The sequence below is a fragment of the Euleptes europaea genome, chromosome 8 (assembly GCF_029931775.1).
Source record: "Euleptes europaea isolate rEulEur1 chromosome 8, rEulEur1.hap1, whole genome shotgun sequence".
NCBI classification, from domain to species: domain Eukaryota; kingdom Metazoa; phylum Chordata; class Lepidosauria; order Squamata; family Sphaerodactylidae; genus Euleptes; species Euleptes europaea.
Genome location: NC_079319.1, coordinates 23,374,327 through 23,398,995, shown reverse-complemented (window position 1 = coordinate 23,398,995; position 24,669 = coordinate 23,374,327). Strand labels below are relative to the sequence as shown.

Below are 24,669 nucleotides of genomic sequence, written 5' to 3'. Positions count from 1 at the left end.
AAGAATTGTTCTCGTAAAGAGTACAGCCAGTGCTCTTGGCAAAAAACATTTTCTCTTCATGTCTGTCAATTTACTTTGCCAAGTATATCAGATATTTTTTAAAAAGAATTATATTCACTCGCCAAACTACAACAGAGTCAGCATTATCAGCACTGTAAAGTATGATTTTATACTTAATAAAATTGTGATTTGTTATTTTTCTATGTCTGCTTATATGACTTTCTTCTTAATCCCCCCCCCCATCTAGAAGTTTATACTTCTGTCCTAGGCAGGGAGTAAGCCACTGAGTACCATTTTGACCGCCTGGTCTTGTAGCAGCAAATTAACACTGAACCTTAAATAGTGCTGTACTCCTGAACTGATTACATGCCCTGTCACCTCCTTCCCCCCTTTACAAATTTCCCTCCCACACAGTAGGCAGTACATTAACCAGGGAACCACGTCTTTGGTTTACAATTCTCACATTGAAGATTTGTGGGGCTTCCCTTTCTTCTGCTAGGAAATATCAGGGACTGCTGCCCGTGGTCTGAGGGTAGGCTTACCAGTAGGGCTGTCGATTCGGTTCGTCCCGAACCGAAAAATTGCCGAATTTCCCCCGATTCGGCTGTTTCCGGTTCGGGACAAACCAAATTCAAAACAAGGCGGGAAACGGGGGAGCCGAATTCCCCGACTTCGGCGTGTTTGGCAAATAAATTCAGCAAATTTGGGGTTCGGCGCAGCAGCATAACCGTTAGGCTCCCCCCCCCCGCGTGCCTTCACGGGGCTTCCCTGAAGGCTCGCGGGGGACCCTTTAAACAGATCTGCGCCTCCCACCTCCCAGCGCCGTGAAGGCGCGCGCACGGGGGGGGGGAAACATCTGCCCCTAACAGCTGGGAGGCGCAGATCTGTTCCCCCCCCTGCGCCTTCATGGAAGCCCCATGAAGGTGCGCGCGGGGGGAGAATTTTTTCCAAAACTCCGGATCTCGTGCCGAATTTTGCGGATCTGAAGGGGAGTTCGGACTTCAGCACGGCCCGAATTTAAAAGGGCCGAATTTTGTACCAAATTTTTCTCAACAGCCCTACTTACCATTTCCCTCGCGTCCTTCAGCGGGAGGTTTTTAAAGTGGCGGTGAGGTGGAATCGCACGCGTGGCCCTGCCAACGCAATTACATCACGTCTGGTTTACAACCGGAAGTGCTGCATCAAGAGGCCTTTACCACTTAAACTGGGAGTTTGGAAAAGGCTTCTTGCGATGCTGCACTTCCGGTTGTAAACTGGAAGTGATGTACCACTGCAGGCAGACGCGCGTGCACACATTGCCCGCGACCCTCAGCTGGTCGGCAGGCAGCCAGGTGGATTGGCAGGGGTTTGCCCACCCCCACCTGGCACTTGGCAATCCTATCTGAGAGGTATACAGCATAATGGGGGATGGGGAGAATTAGCCTCCTGGGTAAGCTCCATTTTCTTCCCCTTGCTGTTGATTTCTAAAACAAGTTCCAGAACAGCAGCAAGGCCGACTGTTCCTAGTGAAGTACTTGGAAGCAGCTAGAACAAGATATTTTTCTTTGAGAGAAGGGCTTTGTAAAAAGTGATTCAAGAAGACATGTTCTCCAGATCCTCTTCATCATTATGCCCAACAAAGTCCCCCTGGGGACCAATGCCTGCTAATGCTGCCATGCTTATATTACGGGGAGGGGACTGGCAAATAGATTGGAATGTGGGGGTATTGCTGCTACTTATTCTGCCTGCTGGGATATGAACAGAGACTCTGGCTGAGGAAACGCTACATGTAGAATCAAGAAATCCCTCTTTGATAATTGGAGGAAATGCTATGAAATGGAAGGCCTATTATGGAAAAAAATCTGTTATTGCAAGACTTCTTTTTTTAACTATAATGATTAGGAAAAAATTTAGTTACCAATTTAATTATTGGTGGAATCTTATATCTGATGCTGACTTCTGCTTTTACTCTCTAAACCAGACGTGCAGGTACCAGAATAATAAATATTGTTAACTTTTCTATTTGATTTTGATATTTTCCCATCACATTGGTATCTTCCATGAATTATTAAAATGTGGAGTTCACTGTCAGTGCAAGTAATGATTTCTACAAACATAGATGGCAGGACTGCCCTTCTTATTACATCCCGTCACAACAGCTTTTCTAACCTGAACAAAGCCTTATGAAGGTGCTGCCCCTGCAAATGGATTAATATCTGTAAATGATCATTATGGAACAGCTTGCCAGAGGTGGTCAGGAAAGCCTCCATGCTAGTATAATTTCACAGAATATGCAAAATGGAGATGTTCTGGAGGGCCTTTTTACTAGGAGTAGAACAATATTATAATGGAACAGCTCAGGAGGTCACTTGTGTAAGGGATAATATTGTAGTCTGTTGCACAGTGTGCCTGACCTGATTTGTGTCACAAGTAATGTGTAGTTTGGCCCTTAGTGTAGCATATGTGATGGATGGTATATGGGTGATCGTGGAAATTGTTACCAAGTTTTTAAGGTGAACATAGGTGGTTTGCCATTGCCCTTACCTTCCTCTACATACAACCCTGATCTTCCTTAATGGTCTCCCATGGTGGTTGTACTACATATATGTATTTCATATGGAAGAACTAAGTTGGAAATGGAAAGTGTCCCCTGCAATAGAAAGTAAGAAAGAGTCAATGAAAATATATGTAAAACTTTTTAATGACTATTTCTAGTCATCACATCTTTATTAGCTGGTTGCTGACATTTTAAATATTGTAAGTCATTAGGAATTTTAATTTAAAAATACTAAATCAATATGCTAGACAATTTCATGCCAGTGAACATAGAGATCATCCCAGAAATGGCATGCGGCCATTTATTATATCTAAATTTAAGTTGCTTCTCTTTTCAGAAGGTTTTTTGTTGTTGAAAGGGATTGTAGAGATTCAGCAGCTCAGCAGAAATGCTGTGAGATTTTGTGTGTGGGTGGTGCATGGCAGATGCAAGCTGAACGGCAAAATGCTTCTGGGATTGTTAAAAGATCAGACAAAACAGCCTTAGTACATGAAAAAATGTATGTGAAGCACACAAATGGTCTCTAAAAGTGCCTGCAGACAATGAACATCAGTAGGTATAGTAGCCTCACAAACTCATACTTAAATGAATGCTATTTTTTGTTTCCTACTTTTTCCTGACCCTAGCACCATTATAGAGTGAATGTAAAAGCCCTTTCTTCTCTACTGCATCAAGTGAAGTAGCTTCTAATTTAAGTTTGCCTTCATTGGTACAGACACCTCAGGCACAGCATTCCTTATGCATGGTTGCTCTCTAAATGGGGAAAAATTAGGCACCCGTGTATAAGCCGAGGGTCGGCTTACACAATGCCCCTGCCCCAGGTCGCCCTCCCGCCCGGCCTCCCGGGCCCTCCAGACCCACCCCAACCCCAGCGCCACCCCTCCCGGGCCCTCCACACCCACCCTGACCCCAGCGCCACCCTAGGGGGGAGGGAGAAGAGCCCCTAAACCCCTTACTCACCGGGAGGACGAGGCCCGCTGATCAGCTGGAGGCGGCGGCAGGGAAGGCACGCAGGCCGGAAGCGGCAGCGGGGCCCTGCCTGAGTGCAGGCAGGCCCCGCTGGCCTCTCCCAGGCTGCAGAGAAGGCTGGGGGGGGCGGCGGGGGGGGGGGGCGGCGGGGCCTGCCTGCACTCAGGCAGGCCCTGCAGGCCTCTCCCAGGCCGCAGAGAAGGCTGGGGGGGCGGCGGGGGGGGCGGGGCCTGCCTGCACTCAGGCAGGCCCTGCAGGCCTCTCCCAGGCCGCAGAGAAGGCGCGGGGGGGGCAGCGGGGGGGGCTGCCTGCACTCAGGCAGGCCCTGCAGGCCTCTCCCAGGCCACAGAGAAGGCGTGCGGGATGGTGGCGGCAGCGGCAGTAAGTCCCCCCTCCCCCCTCCCCCTCCCCTCGCCTACCTTATTGACCCACGTATAAGCCGAGTTGGCTTTTTTCAGCCCTTTTTTTGGGCTGAAAAACTCGGCTTATACGCGAGTATATACGGTAGTTTGTGTGTTGTTGTACAGTTCACCTCCTCCCAAATATTATTTGGAGGATATTTTCTCCTCCAATAGCTAGGCTTGTGATTTGCTTTTTTTAAAAGATCACATTTACATTACACATTCCCTGCCTTTATGTGTGTGTTTTAACTTGGAAATATTCTGACAAACTGGTAACTCTGATCAGGAACCAGGGTATTATATAAATTACCGTACTGTTTTGTAAAAGCTGAAGTAAATTTCTGTAATCGGGGAAAGTTTAATCAAAACTAAGTAAAAGTAATCAACTTCTGAGCATGAGGCAGCAGCAGCTACCATCTTAGGGCGCCTGATGAATGTCAAAACTGCCCTTTTGGTCCCCAGCTGCTCTGCACCAGGGGTTTGCTGAAGTCTGACTGTTTAAAAAACCTCTTTCGTTCCCAAACCCTTTTTGTCTGTGGTTCTTAATCCAGTAGTTGAGACACCACCATCAAGTGAATTCCTCCTCCCCCCTTCTATGCTTTTATTCTGGCTCTCTTGCCCCTGAGAAGTGTAGAGAATGTGTGTATGTTAAGCCAGAGACTTTGGGGGCTTCTGTTCCTTAGGTACATGTACCATTAAAAAAAACTGGTATTTTTACCAATCTGGATATTAGTGTGCCGAAACATATTGGTATTCCTGATTATTAGGGTCCCAAATATCGATTTGTTATTTGGATCCAGGGTTTTTTGGGGGAATCTTTCCAGATGGTAGCTGGAGGGGCTGTTTTAAAGCTAATGGTATGAAAATTGCAGAGGTGATGGTGATGCCTGTCCATTAAAGAACCCCCAACTGTCAAGTAGATTGGGTCAAGGGGTCAAATTCTATGGGCCCCTGGACAAGGTGCCCCCAGCCATCCTCCATTGTTTCCAATGGGAAAAAAATTTCATGCTTTCTCCAAGCAAAGAAGCTATGACTCACCCCCTTTTACCCTCTTTTGTACCCCACTCTCTTAGCCTGACTGTATGCTGAGGGAAAGCATTAACCTGAGTGCATTTGTGAGGAGATTATTTTTCTCCTCCTCTCCTCTTCTCCTCCCCACACCAGTATTTACCTCAGAGAGAAATTTGACACAAGAGGCTTCTTAACTTTAACATACAGAACAGGGAAATTTATTGAACAGTATTTACAAGATGGATTTTTGATGAAAAGGCAGAATTGGAGGGAAAACACTAAATTGCATATCTGTACACAAGATTCCTTTAGGGAGATAGCTTAGTTTAGGTGTTACTCAGGTTGTCTTTAGTGTAGGTGTTTCTCAAGTTAGATGTCTTAAGCACTTAGGTTTCAAGCTTAGTTCTGTTCCTCAGAACTCTCACAGATTCAGTTTCACAGACTCTGTTCCCAGGCTAACAAACAGGAGTGAAGGGACTTTGAATCCTTTCCCCCTCAGAGAACTTCCAGAAATATGGGGACATATCGAAAATCCCTCTTCCAGTTCTCACTGACTACCCCACACCAGTGGCAGTAATCCTCCACACCACCCTGCAACCGGAATAGCTCTGCCCCAGAGACTAATTCCCCTTTGTGATCTGAGAAAGGGCCCTCTTTCACCCAGTTCTCAATCCTGTCACTCCACTGGTTGTGTGTTCTACTAACTTAGGCTTTACAGAACCCTTAGGTTCACAGAGTACAGACACTCTTCTTCTCAGTCCTGTCACCCAGCTCAGAATTCTATCACAGCCTCCTCTCAGGCTGGTTACAAATCTTAGACTCTTTTCACAGCCTCCTCTCAGGCTGGTTACCAAGCTTCCAATCCTTTCTCCCTCTCAGAGTTCAGATACAGATTTCATAGACAGTCTATCAAATTGGGTAACTTCCCTTCTCTTTCTTTCTACTTCTGACTCTACAGTTTTAAGATTTGGGAAGAACATTTCCCCTGAAACTTCCCAACACAGACAGAAAAGATGCAGGCACAAGCACATGCTCATGTCACTCACTCTCAAAGTCCTTATCTTCTTTCTTTCCCCCTGTTCTTAGACTGAGGTCTTGAACAATAAAACCATAAAACTTAAATAAGACCCATCTCTAAAAACACCTCCCTTCTCCTCTCACCCTGGGTAGTTGAAGAGCTGCAAGTTGACCTTCAGGAAGACCAAATGCTCAGCTCTTCAGGGGAGCAGACATAAGCAATGCGGGCTGACAATGTTCCTGTTTGGGAGAAAACGTGTTCATTCTGCACATTCATTGGAGGGCACAAGAGAAGCCTCTGAGCCACAGCAGAGAGGTCTGGTCAGACCATCTCTGTCTTGGCCCAGTAGCTCAATGCATTGGCAGACCTCAGTTTGTAGTCTCTCTCTATTGTGGCCGCCGAAGCCTGGCTCATGTGCCTCATGTTCCCAGAGGGGCTGACTGCCTCCCCAATGGCCTCCATCTCCATGGACATCTTTGGAGTGGTTGCAGGGAGGGGGACCCTGTCCAGAAGAGGAGGAAGGGGGGGACAGCAGCAAAACTTATTTTGTCCTCCTCCTCTACTGACAATGTGCCCCTCTTGGCCTGTATATGCTCTACCTTGCTGAGAAAGCATCTCTTGAGTGAATGAGCTGGCCAGCCCACTCAGTGAGGCTAACTTTGATGCATGGGTCACACATGGTTGCCCACATGTAGACCTTCTGCTGAGTGAGTGGCTGCAGGTGGGACTTGGTGCCGTCTTGTAGCTTTCGCACCAGCACTTGCTCTGGTGGAACAATGTCTGCACATCCTGCCCCTGGGTCCAGAAAGGTGGCCATCTTCCCCTGAAGTGTTTGGATCAAGAGAATGACAAGATCCAGACTTGCCAAGTCAGGCAAGAACATTTTGGTGAACTCCTTAAAGAGCTTAAGAACCTCAACCATCTGGGAGAGAGTCAACCACTCCTCATTGCTGAACTGTCTCTCTCTCTCCCCCCTCGCCCTAACATTGATCTCCAAGATCAACTTGTTAGGACACTGTTCTGTTCCACCAAACACTGAAGCATGCCACAGGTGGATGTCGCTGATCAGGTGTTGCTCTGACACACCCATCAGTGCTTGTTTCTCACACAGCAGATTAGTTGCCTTCACACCACGTGAGAAGTGACTTCTGAGATTCCAGCAGTTCTGGAGCAGGCACCAGAAATCATAGGTTGCAGCATCCAGTTTTGGATTCTCTGCAGAACCCAAACCCAAGGCAGCCTTCACCATGATGTAGAGAAGGTGGGCCATGCAGTAAATACACCTCAGGCCCACAGCCTGTGTTACTGCCCTAACCATGAAGCCCATGGAGATGTCCCTGCCTACCCACTCCATTGACTGCTTCTTGATGGCGGCAGAATGGTTATCTGCCATGTGCACCTCATCAAGAACCTTAGCTTGGAGCAAAGCCTGGCAGTAGCCAGCTCACTGGCCCATGCCACCCTTCCTACCACTGGTTGTCCCACCCCCACCCAGAATGTTGTTGGGTTGTCACTAGTGCACCTTCAGTGATAGGTATGTGTGCTGCACTTGAGGGCAGGTACAAATGTCAGATGTGATGTGCACAGTTCTGCCATGAGCTGGGGCAATTGTGCCTTCCCATAATCCCTAGAAGCCCTATAGAAGGAGGGCACCATGGTCATGTTCAGAGTGGTGCAAGAAGAGACTGTGTATCAGGAATAGGCATCCTGGGGCAGACTGTGGAAGCTGACATCTTCCACACTGGAAAAGGGCTGGCCGTCTAGAGCAATCATCTTGGCAATGAGGCAAGTGACCATCTTCCCTTCCCGCTACTTCCCACCCCTTGACACCCTAGGGCCAACCTCACCAAACATCTCCATCAGAGATGCTTGGTATCCCTTTCCTGCTGGAGTGCAGAGCACAAGTGGTGGTCACAAAACAACTACCCTCTTGGCTGTCTGGTAGCCGCACCAGGAGCCATACTGTGTTTAGTCCACATAATACCAATAGTCCAGTGCATAGTTAAAGATGCTTATGTTGGATTGTGGCCAATCTCATCCAGTTTTCCCTGCTGCCAAGAGTCAGTTATAGGGAACTGTATAGGGATTAAGGGAGAAAAAAGAATTAAGCTAGTTATAAATTTTCTGAGACAGTTATAAACTTTTTTTATAAATTTCAGAACCCTCATTAGACTTAATATTGTGCCTCTCTTATAAAAATTAATTTTTAAAATGGATTACATCCCGGTGGAACAGGAGCCTGGTCTGTCAGCTAAAGGAGTAACTTGATAGACGCTACATGCTTTAGTAGTGATCTGTAGTATGCATTGTACTGGGGAAGAAGTTAGAATGTGGTCCTGGGGGAAGGGAGGGGTGGTGGGGAGAGAAAAGGGGAACACATAACACTCAGAGAACCATAAGGAATTAAAAAAACCAGTGCTTTATTGATTATATTGGCACGGCATAGGGCATAGATCCAGGCATCGGGCGACTTGTCTGTTGGCCGAATGAACCCTTCCCCAACCTGCATGCTGGAGGTAAACCTGGAGTAGCAAACCGGTGGAGCCACATGGGTGCAAGCCTCTACATGGTTCCCTTGCCACCTGGGAGTGGAGCTGGGAGCCAGCCCCTGAGTTGATCATGCAGCTGTGAGGCTCGACCCCTAAGACCCCTTAAGGGGGTCCCCACTCAGGGGAGGTGGGCACACAGGCACAGCCTCTCTCCCAAATAGATCCAGCCTAATTCCTAAAACTGCCATAAAGCTGTGACAAGAAATAAACAAGGCCAAACCATGCAGAACAACTTGTAACCAAGGGAGGGAGGGAGCATTGAAGCCCAACTGAGCAGGAAGGGCCCAGACAATGTGGTTAAATAAAGAGGGGAGGAGTGGACCAGAATGAAAACTTTGTCTCGCAGATCTGCTCCTGCCCTGCCCCTCCAGGCTGGCTCAGCCTGTTGATGATTGGCCAGCCTGGACAGCACATCACTGAGCCATGCCCAGAAGGCTCTCCAACACCACAGTGAATCTCCTGCCCATTGCCATGGCCTATATAGTCCTTTTCCTGGCTTGCCCCTTGCCCCGCAGCCACAAAGCAGTCCCGGGTAAGTCCGGGCCCATCATATAATATGGCTGAAATGTTAAATCCTCACTAGCACAGGTGACATGATTGCAATCGTACTGAATATTTCAGAAAACCATGTCACCTTTTGTAAAAGAGAAATGAGCTGGCACTACAAGAATGTTTAGTGCTCTTCTTTGAACTGCTACACTTTCAAAATGTTTCATCCATCCTATTTTTTTTCATTCCTCCTTTCCTCATATGTGTGTTCTTTTTGCTTCCTTACATAAAGTTTAGCGCATGTACGTAAGAGCAGAAATGATGAGGGAGGAGGAGGAAGAGATGTGAGGGTATTGCATTGGTATTGTATTGATCATTCTTAATGAAATGTTGATTATAGTTTTATTTTATGGACGTGGGCTTGGATCCTAAGTTGCTATTATGTCGGCATTACAGACGTTCCACCAATAGAGTGGGATTTCCATAAATGGAAGATTGGAGGACAATATCTGCCACCTCCCATAGCAGACCTCCACTTTGTCCCCCCATACCATTCCTAGGGGTTTACTGTCACACAGGAGCACAGAAGGCTTCTTTTGGGCTGCGAGTTGCCTTCTGCTAATGTGACTCTGTGCTGCTTATGATCCAAGCAATTATTCTTAAAGATTGCCGATGATTAAAAGCAGAATCTTCGTTTTTATAATTTAGCATGTTAAATGATGTTGCATTTTACAGAGTTTAATTCTAGGACTATTTTGTACTCTTTCTTAACAGTCTATCACTTTTTGCCAGGTATGTCAACATTTAGAAAAAATTAACAATGTGGGATATAGCATACCATTGTTTAGATGTATTGTTATAGCAAAGGGGTCTCGATATCTGCACTAAATAAAACATGTTGCTAAAACAGAGCTTTTTTGGAAAGTGAAACAAATAATTAAAAATAAATCATGCAATATATATATGTATATAATTTACTTTAGAGAGCCAGTCTGATGGACTAAAAGTAAGCTCTAGGTTCAAACCTGCTGGCTTACTAAGGGACAGGGTCTCTCTCTCTTAGCCCCAGTCTACCTCACAGGGTTATTGTGAGGCAAAAACAAAGAGGGAGACAAGTATATACACCATGCTGAGTTCCCTGGAGGAAGAGTGGGACAAATTATATCAGATAGACAGGTTAATTGCCTAATTTTAGCTCTAAAACCTGGAAGAATATTTGAAATTAGTGTTCCGAATATTTGTATCTTCTGTATTGAATTTGTGTTAAACGAAGACTGAAAAGGCCAAGTAGAATGTTTTTTGAGTAGGATAGAACAACAGAATGAGAGCTGTTTAAGGAAACCTGAAATCCTTTCGATAGCACAACTGTTATTGTTTAATAAATACATTAAAATATTTAAATGAAGTAACAGAAGCTGCCTACCAATTATTTTTCAGGTTTGTGAGGGTAACCAGAGGTCTTGAAGCCTGTCCTGTTTTTCTAATATAAAATTCCTGACATGCTCAAGTGAAACTACCAGTGGCAAAAACTACCACGTGACATAATCACAACTGCAGATTTCTAAACCCCTTATTATTGTAGTTCATGTATATTATTATAGCTGTTAGAAAACAAGTTATCATTTTGTTTGAACGTAGTGTAAAAGTCACTTTTTAGAAAATATCTCTATTTTCTAGATTTGTATTAACAAAAATATATAGTTTCTGGAAGAGTTGCTGCATTTAGATTTTTAGATAACATCAAGAAACAAAAACAACAACACATTGTTGTCCCTCCTTAATCTGGCATGAATCTTTATAGGCCATAGCCTTCTTCATCGGATTTCCTATAGTCCAGTGATCTTAGCAGAACTTTTCCAAATGATTTATCCAAGAACGCATCCTTATCCCCTGATACTAACCACTTACTTGAAATAATATTGTTTAAACAAGGGAAACACTTCCAAGGAAACGTTTTAGGAACTCAACCTTCAGTTTCCCCCTTGTTCATAACCTTTCTACCATTCTAACCCTACAGTCATATTCTCATTCCTTTTTTGTGATGTTCTGTACATAAAGTCAAGAACAAAATACACAAAATACCTACCACATCTTTTATACTGACTACATACATGCACACAGTCTTACTCCTCATGTCCTCCATTCTACAGAATTTACACTTTTTCTAGAAAACATTGCAGTGAGTCAAAACATATAAAGATAAGATGATCAAAAATGCAGTCTATGATATCTTTGTCTGTCCTTTCTTTCACCTTTCCTTTATTGCACTTGTCTGTCTGATTCTCACAGGAGACATGGATTACAACTGGGACCATACATCTTGGCATAGCAGTGAGGCATCCCCAATGTCTTTGGTGAGACATGTGGAGCCTTACCATTCAGTTTCCTTTACCATTTCATGTTTCCTTTGTTTTATTTACATCTTTGCATGTTTTCTTTTTTGTATCCTTTTTATCCCACGCCTGTAGGGGACAATCAAAGGGGAAAAAGAAAAACTAGTGAGCAGGCAGTTTTGTCGGACTCTAACACCTTATCTGAAAGACAAAAGAAAATGGTGTGCTTTGGTGGCCACTCTTTGGAAGAGGACTTGGAATGGTCTGAACCTCAGATTAAAGATTCTGGGGTAGACACGTGTAGTAGCACGACTTTAAATGAAGAGCATAGCCATATTGAAAAGGTACTGACTTTGTGGTGCCTGCATTTTAATCTGCTCATTGGGTCTTTGTTTTCTCTCTGTCACTCATTAAAACAGATTGATAATAAAAAGACAGGTGTAATGTAATGTTTCCTAAGGTGCAGAAAAGAAAAACAAAACCACAGCTACTGGATTGCTCTGCTTTTTTTTTTTTTTTTACATTTGGAAGCATAAGGAGGAAACATTATTTAGGTGCTATAAAGAAGCATCACTTTTATAACATTTGGTGATGTCACCTTAACCCATAAAGTGGTTAAACAAATACGATCATTTCTGAATTGGCATATCTGATTACTTCTGTAATATTCCTGAGTTGGAATTAAATTAGTTTAATTCCCAGGTTGAAAAGGGGAGAGAAAATTACATCTGTCTGCACAGAAATGTTGTTTTTCTTTTTTCCCTTTCATTGCCATGTTTGTTCATTTGTTTTGTTGCCATGTTCTTTTTGTGTACTTTGGGGCAATATTGTCTTTGACATCTGCTTTGGGTGTTTGTTGGTGTTGTTTGTATTAGTGATGTTAGTCGTAATAAGGAAAATTTTTTGTGCATGCTAACTTTGCATGTGAGAGAGCATGTAACTGGTATACAGATTTGAAAAGGTGCTATGATTACACAAAACCAAAAGTGACTTAAATAGTTTTTTTCCAGTTCTGATATGTTAGTTGTATTGTTGATATGTATAACTCTGCTAGTTGCAGCATGTGATAAATATTGAATATTCAGATATATCTGTGTGCTATATATATTGATACATTACTATGTAAATGAAACATTTTTTACAATTAAATCTTCGATTGTGAATTTGGTTTCCTATAGCTGGAAACAAATTCTGCTGACACTGATGGGACATTTTTCCAAGTAAGCATGCCTTCACTGAAGGTGTTACTGAACAAATTTCTGTCTCAGGCTGTTACTGAAAATCATATCTCGGTTGTGTTAAGGTTAAATTCAACCATTACTTTTACAATGATGATGGTCATGTTAGACCCCATATTAGTATCTCTCTTCAAATATTAATAACTATATATGTTCTAGTCCATAATGATACATCAGAATTGGTTTTTGGTGTATAGATAAATTCAGAACTGACAGAGTAATCCTAAACAGAGTTACATCCTTCTAAACTAATTGACTTCAGTGGGTTTAGATGGGAATAAATCTGTTTAGGTTTGCACCATTAGTCATTTAGGAAGATGTGAGGAGTGAGCTGAAGACCTAGACAGTTGCTAACAGTCTTAATTTCTGCAGTTGTATAAAGCCTATAGTGGTGTAATCATAGCGATTTCACAATGCTCAAAATGAAGTTAGAAATAAAGTTGATGTTGTTTATAGACTGAACTTTTCCTGGGTTTCCCCCTTTAATCATAATCCTGTAGCATCCTGTGACATGGCAGCCATCCAAAGATGGAGACCGTTTAATTGGCCGGATTTTGTTAAACAAACGACTAAAAGATGGAAGTGTGCCTAGAGATTCAGGAGCAATGCTTGGACTGAAGGTTAGTAATTGAGTTCTTAGTATATATTTCTTTACCAGATTAATTCTGGTCATTGAAAATGCAACCCAGAAGACTGAGTGCAAGCATAATACATTAAGCAGCCTTTATATATAAAACCTTTAAATTATTATTTTCAGATTGTAGATACTAGCTTGGTTCAGACGAAACACAAAACTGTGGTTTATTTTAACTTCAGTTAGTTTGTGAAACTAGGATTCTACTCAGGGATGATCATTCAAACCTGAGTTGATTTGACAAATCCTGGTTGCAGCTTCTCCATCCTTTTGTTCAAAAACTCAACTGCTATCCCAGCCTGTGTTGCAACACCAGCTGAAGGGCAAAGCTTTCCTGGGTCACCAACTGAATAGGATTGCTGTCCAGGTTCAGGCCGTTAACTGAGGTGAGAGATAAAGAGAGTAGTCAAAACTCAATCCAGGGGTCAAAGCACTGGTATTCAGAAGTCCAAGTGTCAAAACTAGTGGGGCAAATACAAAATGCGCAAGTCAGGTCACAGTGCAGGAGGTCAAACACACCGATTTTCAGAACAAGGCAATAATAGCAGGCACACAAGGGTTGTGAACAAGTTGCTTCTACACTGGCTTGCTCTTTCCTGGATGCTTTTATGGGGAAACTCTGCTGAGTCAATCAGGGACAGGTGCAACTCGTCAACCTGCTGAGTCATCCAGGAACAAGTACAACTCATCAATGGCTGAGCAGCCTTTGTGGCTGTCAGCCCTGATCCTGTGGTGACTAATTCTCACAGGCAGAGGTTGACCGGTGCTGAGCTGCCAGCTGCACACCATGGCAAAAGTCCTGTGCCTCTTTCTGGACTTGCCTTCTCCGGCATTCCAAAGGCTCTGGCAACCCTGGGGGTGAGGATGGTGGCTGCAGGGCTTCTGCTTCAGGTCCTGGGCTGTGGGACTGAGAGCATGGTGTGTGGGCCTCTGCCCAAGACTTTCCCTCTGCACCTGACAACGGCTCCTCCTTTTCTAGTAGGTCTTCCTACAGTATCCAAGGGCTGGGGCCAGCTTCCTCCCTCTCCTCTTCATTCGAGGAGGTGTCAACTGGCAGACCCATGACAATTGCACTACAAGTCATTTATGATGGGTTGATGACAATGTGAGGGGAGATAAGATGTCAGTGCAGAAACCGGCCAATTGTTTACATCCTCTTAACCTAGCTTTTCAGATTAACCTTTTTCTAACAGTAAATCATAACAATACAACCACACAGATATATAGTTTCAGTCAAACTTCCAATTGTCCAACAGACACTCCTCCCCAAGTCTCATCCCACAATTGACATTATTATTCCACATTCCGGTTCTTGAACTAACTTTGCACTCAGGGCTGCCACCATTGGCCTCTGGACAAAAATTCTACCTGGGCTCCACATATGACCCTGCTCCAAATCAAATATTGTAAAAAACAAATCACTTGGCTGGCTGTTATCATGCATCTATAATAATAAGAGGATCTGCATGTCCATCCGTCTGTCCATTTGTGGCAGGCGTAACTCATAAGAAAATAAAACTAGGAATGATGGTGGGAGTCCCAAGGCCAAAAATGAAAGGAATCAAAGTATCCTGGCCCAGATTATCTCCAGGCAGCCCCCCGTCCTATTTGCAATAGAAGCTAGACTAAATTCTAATTTATGTTTCTCATTTATAACTATTAAGGCAGATTAACATCATGCATATAACGGGTGGAAGTGGGGAAGCATCCTTTTACTACTTTGATAGATCACGGGGAAATATTAACTCTCCTCTTGCTGCCATTCTGCTATTAGATGCGTAAGTTGCCAACCGGGATGGATATGAGAGGGGGGATTAAAAGTTGAGAGAGTGTAGTTAAGGCAGATCATTAAAGGAAGAAAGCAAAATGAAGGAAGAGAAAACTGGAAAAGAGGAAGAGCAATTAAGGAAGGCAATGAAAGTTTTTTAAAACGTTTTTTAATAACTTTTTTGCTACAAAACCCTAACAGGGCTGCTCCTGCTTGCACAGGCTAACTATGGAGCTGAGTGGAACTAAATAGGGTTGTGCACCATTTCCCCCCAGTATTTTTCAGGTTTGGGTTTATTAAACCCGGACATTTTTTAAAATACAAATAAGCTGAATTAATGGATTTGGCTTTTCCAAATATTCAAATTTTTTTTGGGGGGGTAATAAACCTGAAGCCAAAAAAACTGGCTCAGAGCGCCACCACTATCAGCCACTGTGACCGGAGGCTGCTGGGGGCAGTGGTCTGAACGCTGGGCTGCAACCCAGGGTTTAAATCACCACCCCCAGCAGCTTCCGTGCTTTCAGATCCAAGCTGCTTGCCAACTCGGACCTCCTTGTGGAGGTCCTTGCCTGAAATGCTGAAGAGGTACTATTATATATAACCAAACTCCCTGATGTTTTGTGGTTGGCTACACCTCCTGTGGCAGCCATTTTATGACTAGCTCCGCTCCTTGTGGACCTCCTTGCCTGAAATGCTGAAGAGGTACTATTATATATAACCAAACTCCCTGATGTTTTGTGGTTGGCTATACCTTCTGTGGCAGCCATTTTATGACTAGCTCCACTTCCTGTGGCAGCCATTTTGTGATTGTGCCCATTGCCCTATATCAAAGTTTCAAAGGTGTCCACAGGTTCAAAATGTTTGGGGACCTCTTGGCATAAAGGTGCTTGTGCTTCTTCCTTGGCTCCATGATGGAGTGTAGTCTCTTTATCAGTGCTTATCTTAAAGGTGCAAGAATGCTGGCATGTTCCATTCCATAGACAGAGGCTTCTAAGACACAGGAGAAAGGTCTTTCGGGCAGCAAAATCCTTTGAGCAGTCCCTGGACTGCACCATTCCAGAATTCCTGCACCTTTAATATAAGCATTGATAAGGAGATTGTTTGCAATAATCGTTTCAACTATATTGCTTGTATATGAATTTATACAAATTGTCCCAGTCCAGAAATACATACTGCTCATATACAAAAGAGGTTTTCTGAGCACAAATAATTATTTCAATAGAGGGAGTACGACAGGCACATGCAAAAGAATGCATGTGGAAAGCATTGTAGGCTTGGGTGATTTGTACATTTTAGAGTTTTGGTATATTGAACAGATAGCTGGACTGGGGCTGTTTGTTTTGTGGAACTCAGAGATTTTCAAAATACTGCTCTGGAAAATTTTCATGAGGACTCAGGAACATTGACTGGCATGTTTTCAGCAATTTTTCACATAGTATCTATTCATAATATGTGTGTTACACTTTAGTATGTTTGGCCTGTTGATGGTTACTGATTTAAAAAAGCATTTGTTACCCTTTAAAAATGATGATTGCTGTTATTTTTGTTTTTCTAAACAGGTTGTAGGAGGAAAAATGACTGAATCAGGACGGCTCTGTGCATTTATCACCAAAGTCAAAAAAGGAAGTTTAGCTGATACAGTGGGACACCTTAGGCCAGGTAGGAGAGAAATATTAGTTGAACTCTGTAAGTGGCAAGGATAACTTCATTTGCAGTGAATGGATTAAATGAAATTATTCATGTCTGAGTTTAGAAAACTGCAAGTTTAAAGCAAAATTTAGGTTCTTGTGCAGGAATTGAGATTATGCATTCTACAAGCAGTCTTGGTGTCCTAGTTTATATTTTGGAATACTATGAATCCACCCCCCACAAATAAGATTTAACCCTCATATAGATTTATTACATTATAAGAATTAGAATAAGAAATTTGCAGTGCAATGCTAAACAAAGTTATACTTCCTTCTAAAACCATAGACTTCAATCGCTGGGAAGCCTAATCCAAAAGGGGGGTGTAGTTCGTTGATGGCTGGGGACGGTGCAGTCGCACCACCTCCTGAGAGGATTCCTGGTTCATAAATAAAATTAAAAAACCCTCACTTTTTAAAAATCCCCATGAAACTCCCCCATTGAGTTTCATGGGGCTATTCCACCTATTTTGCAGGTGTAACTTGACGCCTGCAAAATGGCACGTTCCTGGGGTGAAAGGGCTTTGGAAGCAGTCTAAAGTCAGCTCTGCTCCTGGGAACACCCAGGTAATGCCCTCTTGGACACTGGTGCGAGCACTTGTGCTAGAAAAACCCTGCCGGGGAGGCAGCACCAGCACACGAGGCTCATGCTGTTGCGTTGTTCCCTAGAGCTGGCATAAGTTACCCCACGTTGGTTTCCGTGCGACTTTGGATGGCGCAAGTGGTGCTGGGGTCATGCCGGCTCCTAAGTGGCTCCACCTACCTTTCAGGATTGCATGGTTAGAATAATGTAATTCTGTTTAAGATGGCACTGTTAGTCTTCCAGCATTTAATGGAGTGCTGCTAAGGACTTGTTAAAACTTAAAGCATCTCTGTTTGCCTTTATAAACTACATGGTTGCAGTACCAATCAGCATCCTTTGTCCAGTGGCCATGGAGTCACACATAGATCTCTTCCATGCATGTGTGTTCTTCATTTTCTGGAAGAGATCTGTTGTTTTCAGAGTTTATTCTGCGATGCCAGGACCACACAGGGAACAGGAATATAACAAAAACCAGTACACGGAAAGGAATTTACATAGATTTCAATACCAATACCGAAAAACCTTTAATGGCATAAAAATATAAAGTAAACAATAAAATATATGTAGATCAAATTATGTTACATTTGTAAACAGTATTCATCCCTGAGTTTTGTCATGTCGTGCTTTTATAACATTCTGAAATAATTTGGCCTGAGAATTTGGCCGGATAGCTTATATACACCTAACATTTTATTGGAAGCCATTCCTGATGCTTTTGACTTGAGTCTAAGTGCATGTTCCATGGGAACCAAAGAAACCTTTTGTACGCACAAAGTGCTTAGGTTCCGTTATATTTTTCTGAAATAACATAATTTATCCCACAAGAAATCTGATTTTGAAAAGGAACACCCAAGTTTTTAAATTTAATAATAATGATGATGATGATAATGCTAATTTATTGCAATCATAGACCAGTAAATATAATATTGCATTGCTATGCTACAAATCCAAAATCTCAAACCTTACATTTAAAAAACTGGTAACAAGACAAATAAAATACAGATAAAATACTATCTGCAGTATGAAACTTGGAGCAGAGTTTCTATACTTATTAAATTTCCTTATCCTTTCCATTAGCCCTTTTCTTGCTCCAGGCTTTTGTCACACCAGCACAAAAATTGGCCACTTGTTTTGAGATCGTAGGGTTTTCGTCAATTAATAATTTATCCAGCCATACCTTCTCTGGACAGTTCAGTAATAAAGTTAAGCTTCTTCTTCCTTTGAGTCTCAAAGTATTGTTTTTAGGTTTTTCCTTTGAGTCTCAAAGCATTGTTTTTAGATTTTGACCTAAATTTTTGACCTCAATGCCCTGAAACCATGCTCTGTTTGTAGAGGCTAGTCTCAATGCACCTACTTGGTATCGTCTGATAATCGCCATACAACGTGAAATTCACCTGAAGGCATTTATTTTTCAAACCTGTAAATTCAGTCTTTTGAATTCATTTGCAACATTTCTAAGATACGAAAGAAACTACAAAAGGAAACAAATACAGTAGCTATTCTACTTTCAGAATATTCTGTTAATTTGAACTTTGTTTTTTATCTTTCACTATAAATATTTTCTGAAAAGTTTAGTATTCAATCAATCAAAAACCTTTAATGGCATATAAAGTTTAGTATTATTTTGCAGGAATTCTCTAATTTAAGTAGCACTTCGTTTATTATTGGTTAATGTTAGAAAAAATCATTTGAAAATAATTTCTAGATTTAAATGTAGAACTTTTCTAGATTTAAAATAACTTTATATTAGGGATGTGGAATTGTAGCATAGCCTGATCTCAGAAGCTAGACAGAATCGGTACTTCGATGGGAGACCACAAAAAAAAAAAAAAAAAAGAATTTACAAAGGAAAGCAGTGACAAACCACCTCTGCCTAATCACTAGCCTTGAAAACCCTATGGGGTCACCTTAAGTCCACTGCAACTTGACAGCACTTTACACATACACACAACTTTATATTAGTTGTGCAGTCTAGGAAGAAGCCTAGTTTTCCTTCCTAACCAGACAGCTATGTCTATTGTTGCAGGTGATGAAGTATTAGAATGGAATGGAAGGCTTTTGCAAGGAGCCACCTTTGAAGAAGTGTACAATATTATTCTAGAATCTAAACCAGAGCCACAAGTGGAACTTGTAGTCTCAAGGCCAATTGGGTGAGTTATAGCAAGAATTTCCTTTCCTGAATTGCTTAAAATAAGCATAATCTGTTTTTAACAGAAATATTTGCATGTTTTGTACCCATTCAAGTTTTATTTTCTCAGTTGCCTCTTCTCTCTTCACATTGATTCATTTCTGATTTCCCCACATGGTGTTCCCAATGTGATGGAAGTTTTACTAATTTTATTCATTATATCAAAAACTTTGAAGATTCATGTGCTAAATCCACCTTTTGATCTGAAGACTTCAATCCCATAAAAATATGGGATTGACTAGTCCTTTGTCTGATTTCATATGCATGTCAGACTGACTTTCCCCACCATTGGGTAGCTTTTCTACAGTCATCCTTTGGTCTGCATCTATGTGTATTTGATAGCAAATATTTACCTTAAATACATTGCTTAACAGATATAAATGTAATGGTCTGCAAGAATGATCCAGAGAAAGTTAAGTATAGTTGAACTTTATTAAATTAAGTGACATTTATGCACACTTAAATGTAAGTATTGGATTGTGTTTTTAATGGCTGTTGAAAGGAGGTAAAGTATTTTGCTCACATCCAGCTGTCTTGGATGTCTATTATGAAGAATCCAATTGGGAGAAGACTCTCTTGTAATGTTTTCGGATCAGTTTCGGGGGGGGCGGGGGTTGTGCTTGGATGTCAACATTTTGTCAATCATCAAATGGCAGTGGACCATTTGTGAGACCCTGTAATTTAGGGTGTGGTGATGTATTTCAAGAGATACGCATAATTTAAAGATGATATGATTGCAGTTAATTTAACTGTACCTTTAAAATTCTTTAGCTAACTCATTATAGTACCATGTCTCTGGCTCTGCTGCATCTTTAGAACTATGTTGACTTTAATTCATATATGTATATAGAGTGGGGTTCTACCCATTCTTTCTGTTGTAAGGAAACCTTCCTCTGATGGAGCAAACGTCTTCTGCAGGAGAAAGGTTTCTTCCATTGGAACAAGGTCTCTCAATTGGGAGACTGGAGTGGACACACAGGATCCAAACCTCTGAACCAAAATGTGATTTTCTCATGATTTAGATTATTCTGCTCTGCTCTTTTTATTTTATATTGTTCTGTGATAACAAAAATGCATTATTACTTATTAAAAGCTTCTTCTTTTTTTGCTTTTCACAATTACAGAGACATTCCTAGAATACCAGACAGTACACATGCACAATTGGAGTCCAGTAAGTTTCAAGTTTCTGGGTAGAATATCTAAACATGTTTGCTTTGAGACTTCCCTAGGTATTGTTCTTCTGTGTGCCTTATCAGCTTCTCAATCTGTATTTAATAATATATTGTCAGAAGTCAGGAAGTTAGGATTGACAATATTTTATACACTCATGCTATTCTTTATTTTTTAACCTAGTGGGCAGAAATTGGATAGATACCAATTCTGATTTTTTGTGGTTTTTAAAAAAATGTTATATAGTGACAGCACTGACCTGGAATGCCAGTGGGACCTTCCCCCTGCATCGCACCGGAGTAAAGGACTGCGCCGGCGTTCCTGGGGTGTTCTAGGGGGGAAAGCTGCCGTTAGGCAGCCTCCTGTCCCTGTTTGCCCCGGGTACGCCGGCGGCTAGAAGAGCGAGGCTGCACCTGCTTTTTAGCCATAGTGAAGTACTATGGGGTGAAAAGCCCCTTTTAAAATTTTAAAAGCCGCGAAAAGGCTTTTAAATGTTTTCGGCATGCGGGGAACTGCTTAGGAGGCACCACAGCAGCGCCTCCTCCCCGCCTTCCCCTCACGCTGCCATCTCAGGAATGCACTGTTAGTTATCTTTTAGTGATTCATGGCTAATCAATCCCATTGGGCATTAAATTGACAAACTCATGTAATTCTCCTTTTATGAAACTAAGGTTCATTCAAGAATTTCTCCTCATTTACTGTACATCTGTCTCTTTATGTTTATAAAATCAGAATATAAAGCTGCATAATTTATAAATGTATCTTAATAAAATACACTTCATTATACTTTCAGGTTCTAGCTCTTTTGAATCTCAAAAAATGGACCGGCCTTCTATTTCAGTCACTTCCCCAATGAGTCCCGGCAAGTTGAGGGATGTTCCACAGTTCTTGTCTGGACAACTTTCAGTATGTAAACATAAGTTCAATCTCATTTACTTTGTTGTTGTTTGTAATAAAATACATATAATAGAAAACAGCAGGTAACAATAGATTAAAATTATTGCTGTCTTTATTTCTCCCCTCTCCATTCAAATATTTCTTTACATGGATGAGGATTCACCTCATTAAGTACTGAATTGGAGATGAGTGTGTAATGTTTTTAGTTGCTAGAATTACCATTTCCATTTCTGTGTGTTCAGCATGACTGTTTGCAGTTGGCTACAACAACCTTCTCTAACAGTACGAGGCAAGAATACATGTAAATTACCATGTGCAGAACTGAAAAACGTAGACCTACTTTCAACAATTTAAGACAATGAAACTTTTTTTTAGTGCATAGGTTCCCATCATCCCTTTTTTAGGAGAGTGTGTTATGCCTTTAAGTTATTCTGGAATTCTCTGAACAATTACTGATGAGATCAAAATCATTCTATTCATTTCACTGGGTTCCTACATTCTGACCCTCCTGTGGTTCTGAATGCTGAGACATATATAATTTGTGTTTTTAATGACCAGGCTATTTAAAAAAAAATCTTTTAGTACCTGAAACGATGAACTCCAGAGTAGTTTCACTACAGTTAGAGGTAGTACCTCCAAGATCTTTACTTGGAAGATTCTTGAAGTATGAATTTCAGTTTGTCACCATATACTAAAAAAGGGAGTTTCATTTGAAAATCTAAGGCCTTTTATGCATGGGTTGGATCTCCCTGGTTGGACCTGGGTTCATTGCACATTAATGTAACCCGGTTTGGGGAAAACTGTATGCATTGGCTTGAATGATCAGGGACAAAACTGTGTGTTAATCGAGCCATGAATACAGCAAGCAGTCTCCCAAGCTCAAATCAAGTCCCACTCTTTTAAATGCTGCTCTGTAATTGGCTTACCGTGAGAGAAGATTTCCTTCCCCCCAAACCCAATTGCCACATAAAAAAGCATTTTAAGAACAAAAAAACCAACCCCCCCCGGAGCAATCTGAAAAAAGGGGGGGAGAAATCCAAGCCTCATTTTTAAAAAGCCTTTCTTTTGCTCAGAGTTCTGAGGTAGAGGAAGCACTTGAATCCCCGCGCCCGCCTCTTTACACACTGCGTCATGATTGGCTGGGAGAGAAGCCAATCTTCTGTGTTTCCCCCTAATGCAGTATGCATGCTCTGTGACACCAGAATGAGCCAGGATGAATGGTTTAATTCAGGCCAGAAGAGGAATGGGAAAAGTCGGGTTCATTTTGCATCGAAACAGCATTGAGCTTCCAAGGAATGCGATAGCGTGCATACTGAAAAATTTGATCCTGGCTGAAACAGGATAAAGGAGATTAAAGCAACCGTGCATAAATGACCTAAAAGTATTTGTATGATCTAGAGTTACTCGACAGAACAGAATGAACAGAAAACATCCAATATTTCAGAGGTGTTCATAATTTCTAATGTTTGTAGTTTTTAAAAATTGGCGCAGTCTTGCTACTTGGGGCCAGTAGGTTCTTCTGAAATACAGAAATATTGGGCCTTATTATGAACAAGTGTTATTTCAAGGCCATCGTGTCTATGTATAAAGTCTTAAAAGCAACAGAATTCCTTCTGGGTAGTAACTTAGCCTTTCACTCTTATCTTCGATATATTATGATGTTTTTGTGGTACAAAAAAAAGAAAGCCAATAAAAGCCATAAAAAGCCAATAAAAGCCATAAAACAGCTAAAATAGTTGGAGCCCCATAGTTGAAGGCCTAGGTAAAGAGAAATGTTTTGGCCTGGTGCCTGAAAGAGAGAAAACACCAGGTGAGCTTCAAGTGGGAGGGCTTTCCAAAGGCAGGGTGCCAACACTGAAAAATGCCCTGTCTCTGGTAGCCATCTATCTTACATCTGCAAGCAGGGGAACAGAGTGTGAAAAGAAGATCTCAACTGGAGATCTGAACATTAAGCTGAACATTACTGGAGAAGGCAGTCCTTCAAGTACCCCAACCTGAAGCTATTAAAGGACTTCAGGATAAGAAGCTATCACTTTGAACTGTGCCTGGGGTGGACAGTTCTTCCAACATTGGGGGGCGGGGCTGATGTTGTTGGAACTCCGTCTCCGTCCTCGGGTGTCCTGTATAAGGCCCGTGACTTCCACATTCTGGACCAACTGACGTTTCAAAGGCAGCCCCAAATAGAGTGCTTTACAATAATCTAACCTGGATATGATCGAAATACGGATCACTGTGGCCAGAACATGGTTGTCAAGGAAGGGCTGTAGCCATTGTATCAGCCAAAGCTGACCAAACGTGCTATGTGCCATAGGTCTTGCAGTCTGGATGAATAAATACAGTCAAACACTTATACTGCCACAGTTCTTGAACTGTGGTTCTTGAACTGTGGGTCAGGAACCCAAAGTGGGTCATAACAGTCTTGCGGGTGAGTTGTAATGTAAAGCTGTGAGGGTGGAGATGGAACAGGGTTATCTGGAAGAGGAGGCTCTGGGAGGCTCAGTGGCAGATTTGGGTTTGCCTCTCAATAATGCGTGAAATGGCCATGAAATGGCCTGTTACTCTGTAGTGCAGTGTATGTATAAATACTAAACATAAAATAAAGAATATGAACTTGTTCAATGTTAACTGATGCTAGATTCCTGCATGTTATGTGGGGGATGGAGAAAGCTGCATGGAATTACATTCTAACTGTGTCCAAAAAGCAGTGTAAGGTTAAAAGTGGGTATGAAAAAGCTGTGTGTATGTAGAAGTGGGGTTAAAAGTGTGCTGCATTTGAAAAAGTTTTAGAATTTATTATATAGTGGTAAACTGCTATTTGGTATATATCTGTTTTCTGGTATCTGGCTCAATTGGGGGAACAGGTGAAGAGTTAGCTTGATAAAGTCTGAACCGAGACAAGACAGGTGCAGTGGGAATACTCATATTCTGATTTTGCACTACTATTTGGGTATGTCTAGGTTCATTATGATGCTTGGAACTTCAGGTTGTGGCAGTGGTAAGGAACAGTGTTCATCAGCTCCATCTGATGAGACAGTTTTTGGGATCTTGATGCTAGACTACTGGCACTGACCTTGATAAATCTTCAGAAGTTATAATGGATGCAGTTTGCAGTGTTCCATCTCCTAACCGAAGTGGGTTTCTGGAAGCTTTACTTCAGTGATCCAGAGTCTGTACTACCTCACAATCGTTTTCTGGAAGAA

At 42.0% G+C, this 24,669-nt stretch overlaps 1 protein-coding gene across 8 annotated transcripts in view; it reads left to right on the top strand.

Moving 5' to 3' along the window:
• Positions 1-24,669, top strand: part of RIMS2 (regulating synaptic membrane exocytosis 2) — a 412,392-nt gene that overhangs the window by 188,469 nt on the left and 199,254 nt on the right. For 5 of the 8 annotated variants that reach the window (XM_056854759.1, XM_056854761.1, XM_056854757.1 and 2 more), the window contains 6 exons: positions 11,263-11,327; positions 13,045-13,164; positions 16,506-16,605; positions 19,241-19,364; positions 20,527-20,573; positions 21,366-21,478. In XM_056854759.1, coding sequence (XP_056710737.1) covers positions 11,263-11,327; positions 13,045-13,164; positions 16,506-16,605; positions 19,241-19,364; positions 20,527-20,573; positions 21,366-21,478 — 569 coding nt within the window. Of the gene's footprint in view, positions 1-9,747; positions 9,766-11,262; positions 11,328-11,441; positions 11,651-13,044; positions 13,165-16,505; positions 16,606-19,240; positions 19,365-20,526; positions 20,574-21,365; positions 21,479-24,669 lie in introns of all 8 variants that reach the window. The other 3 variants (XM_056854758.1, XM_056854760.1, XM_056854764.1) reach the window with 2 other exon arrangements.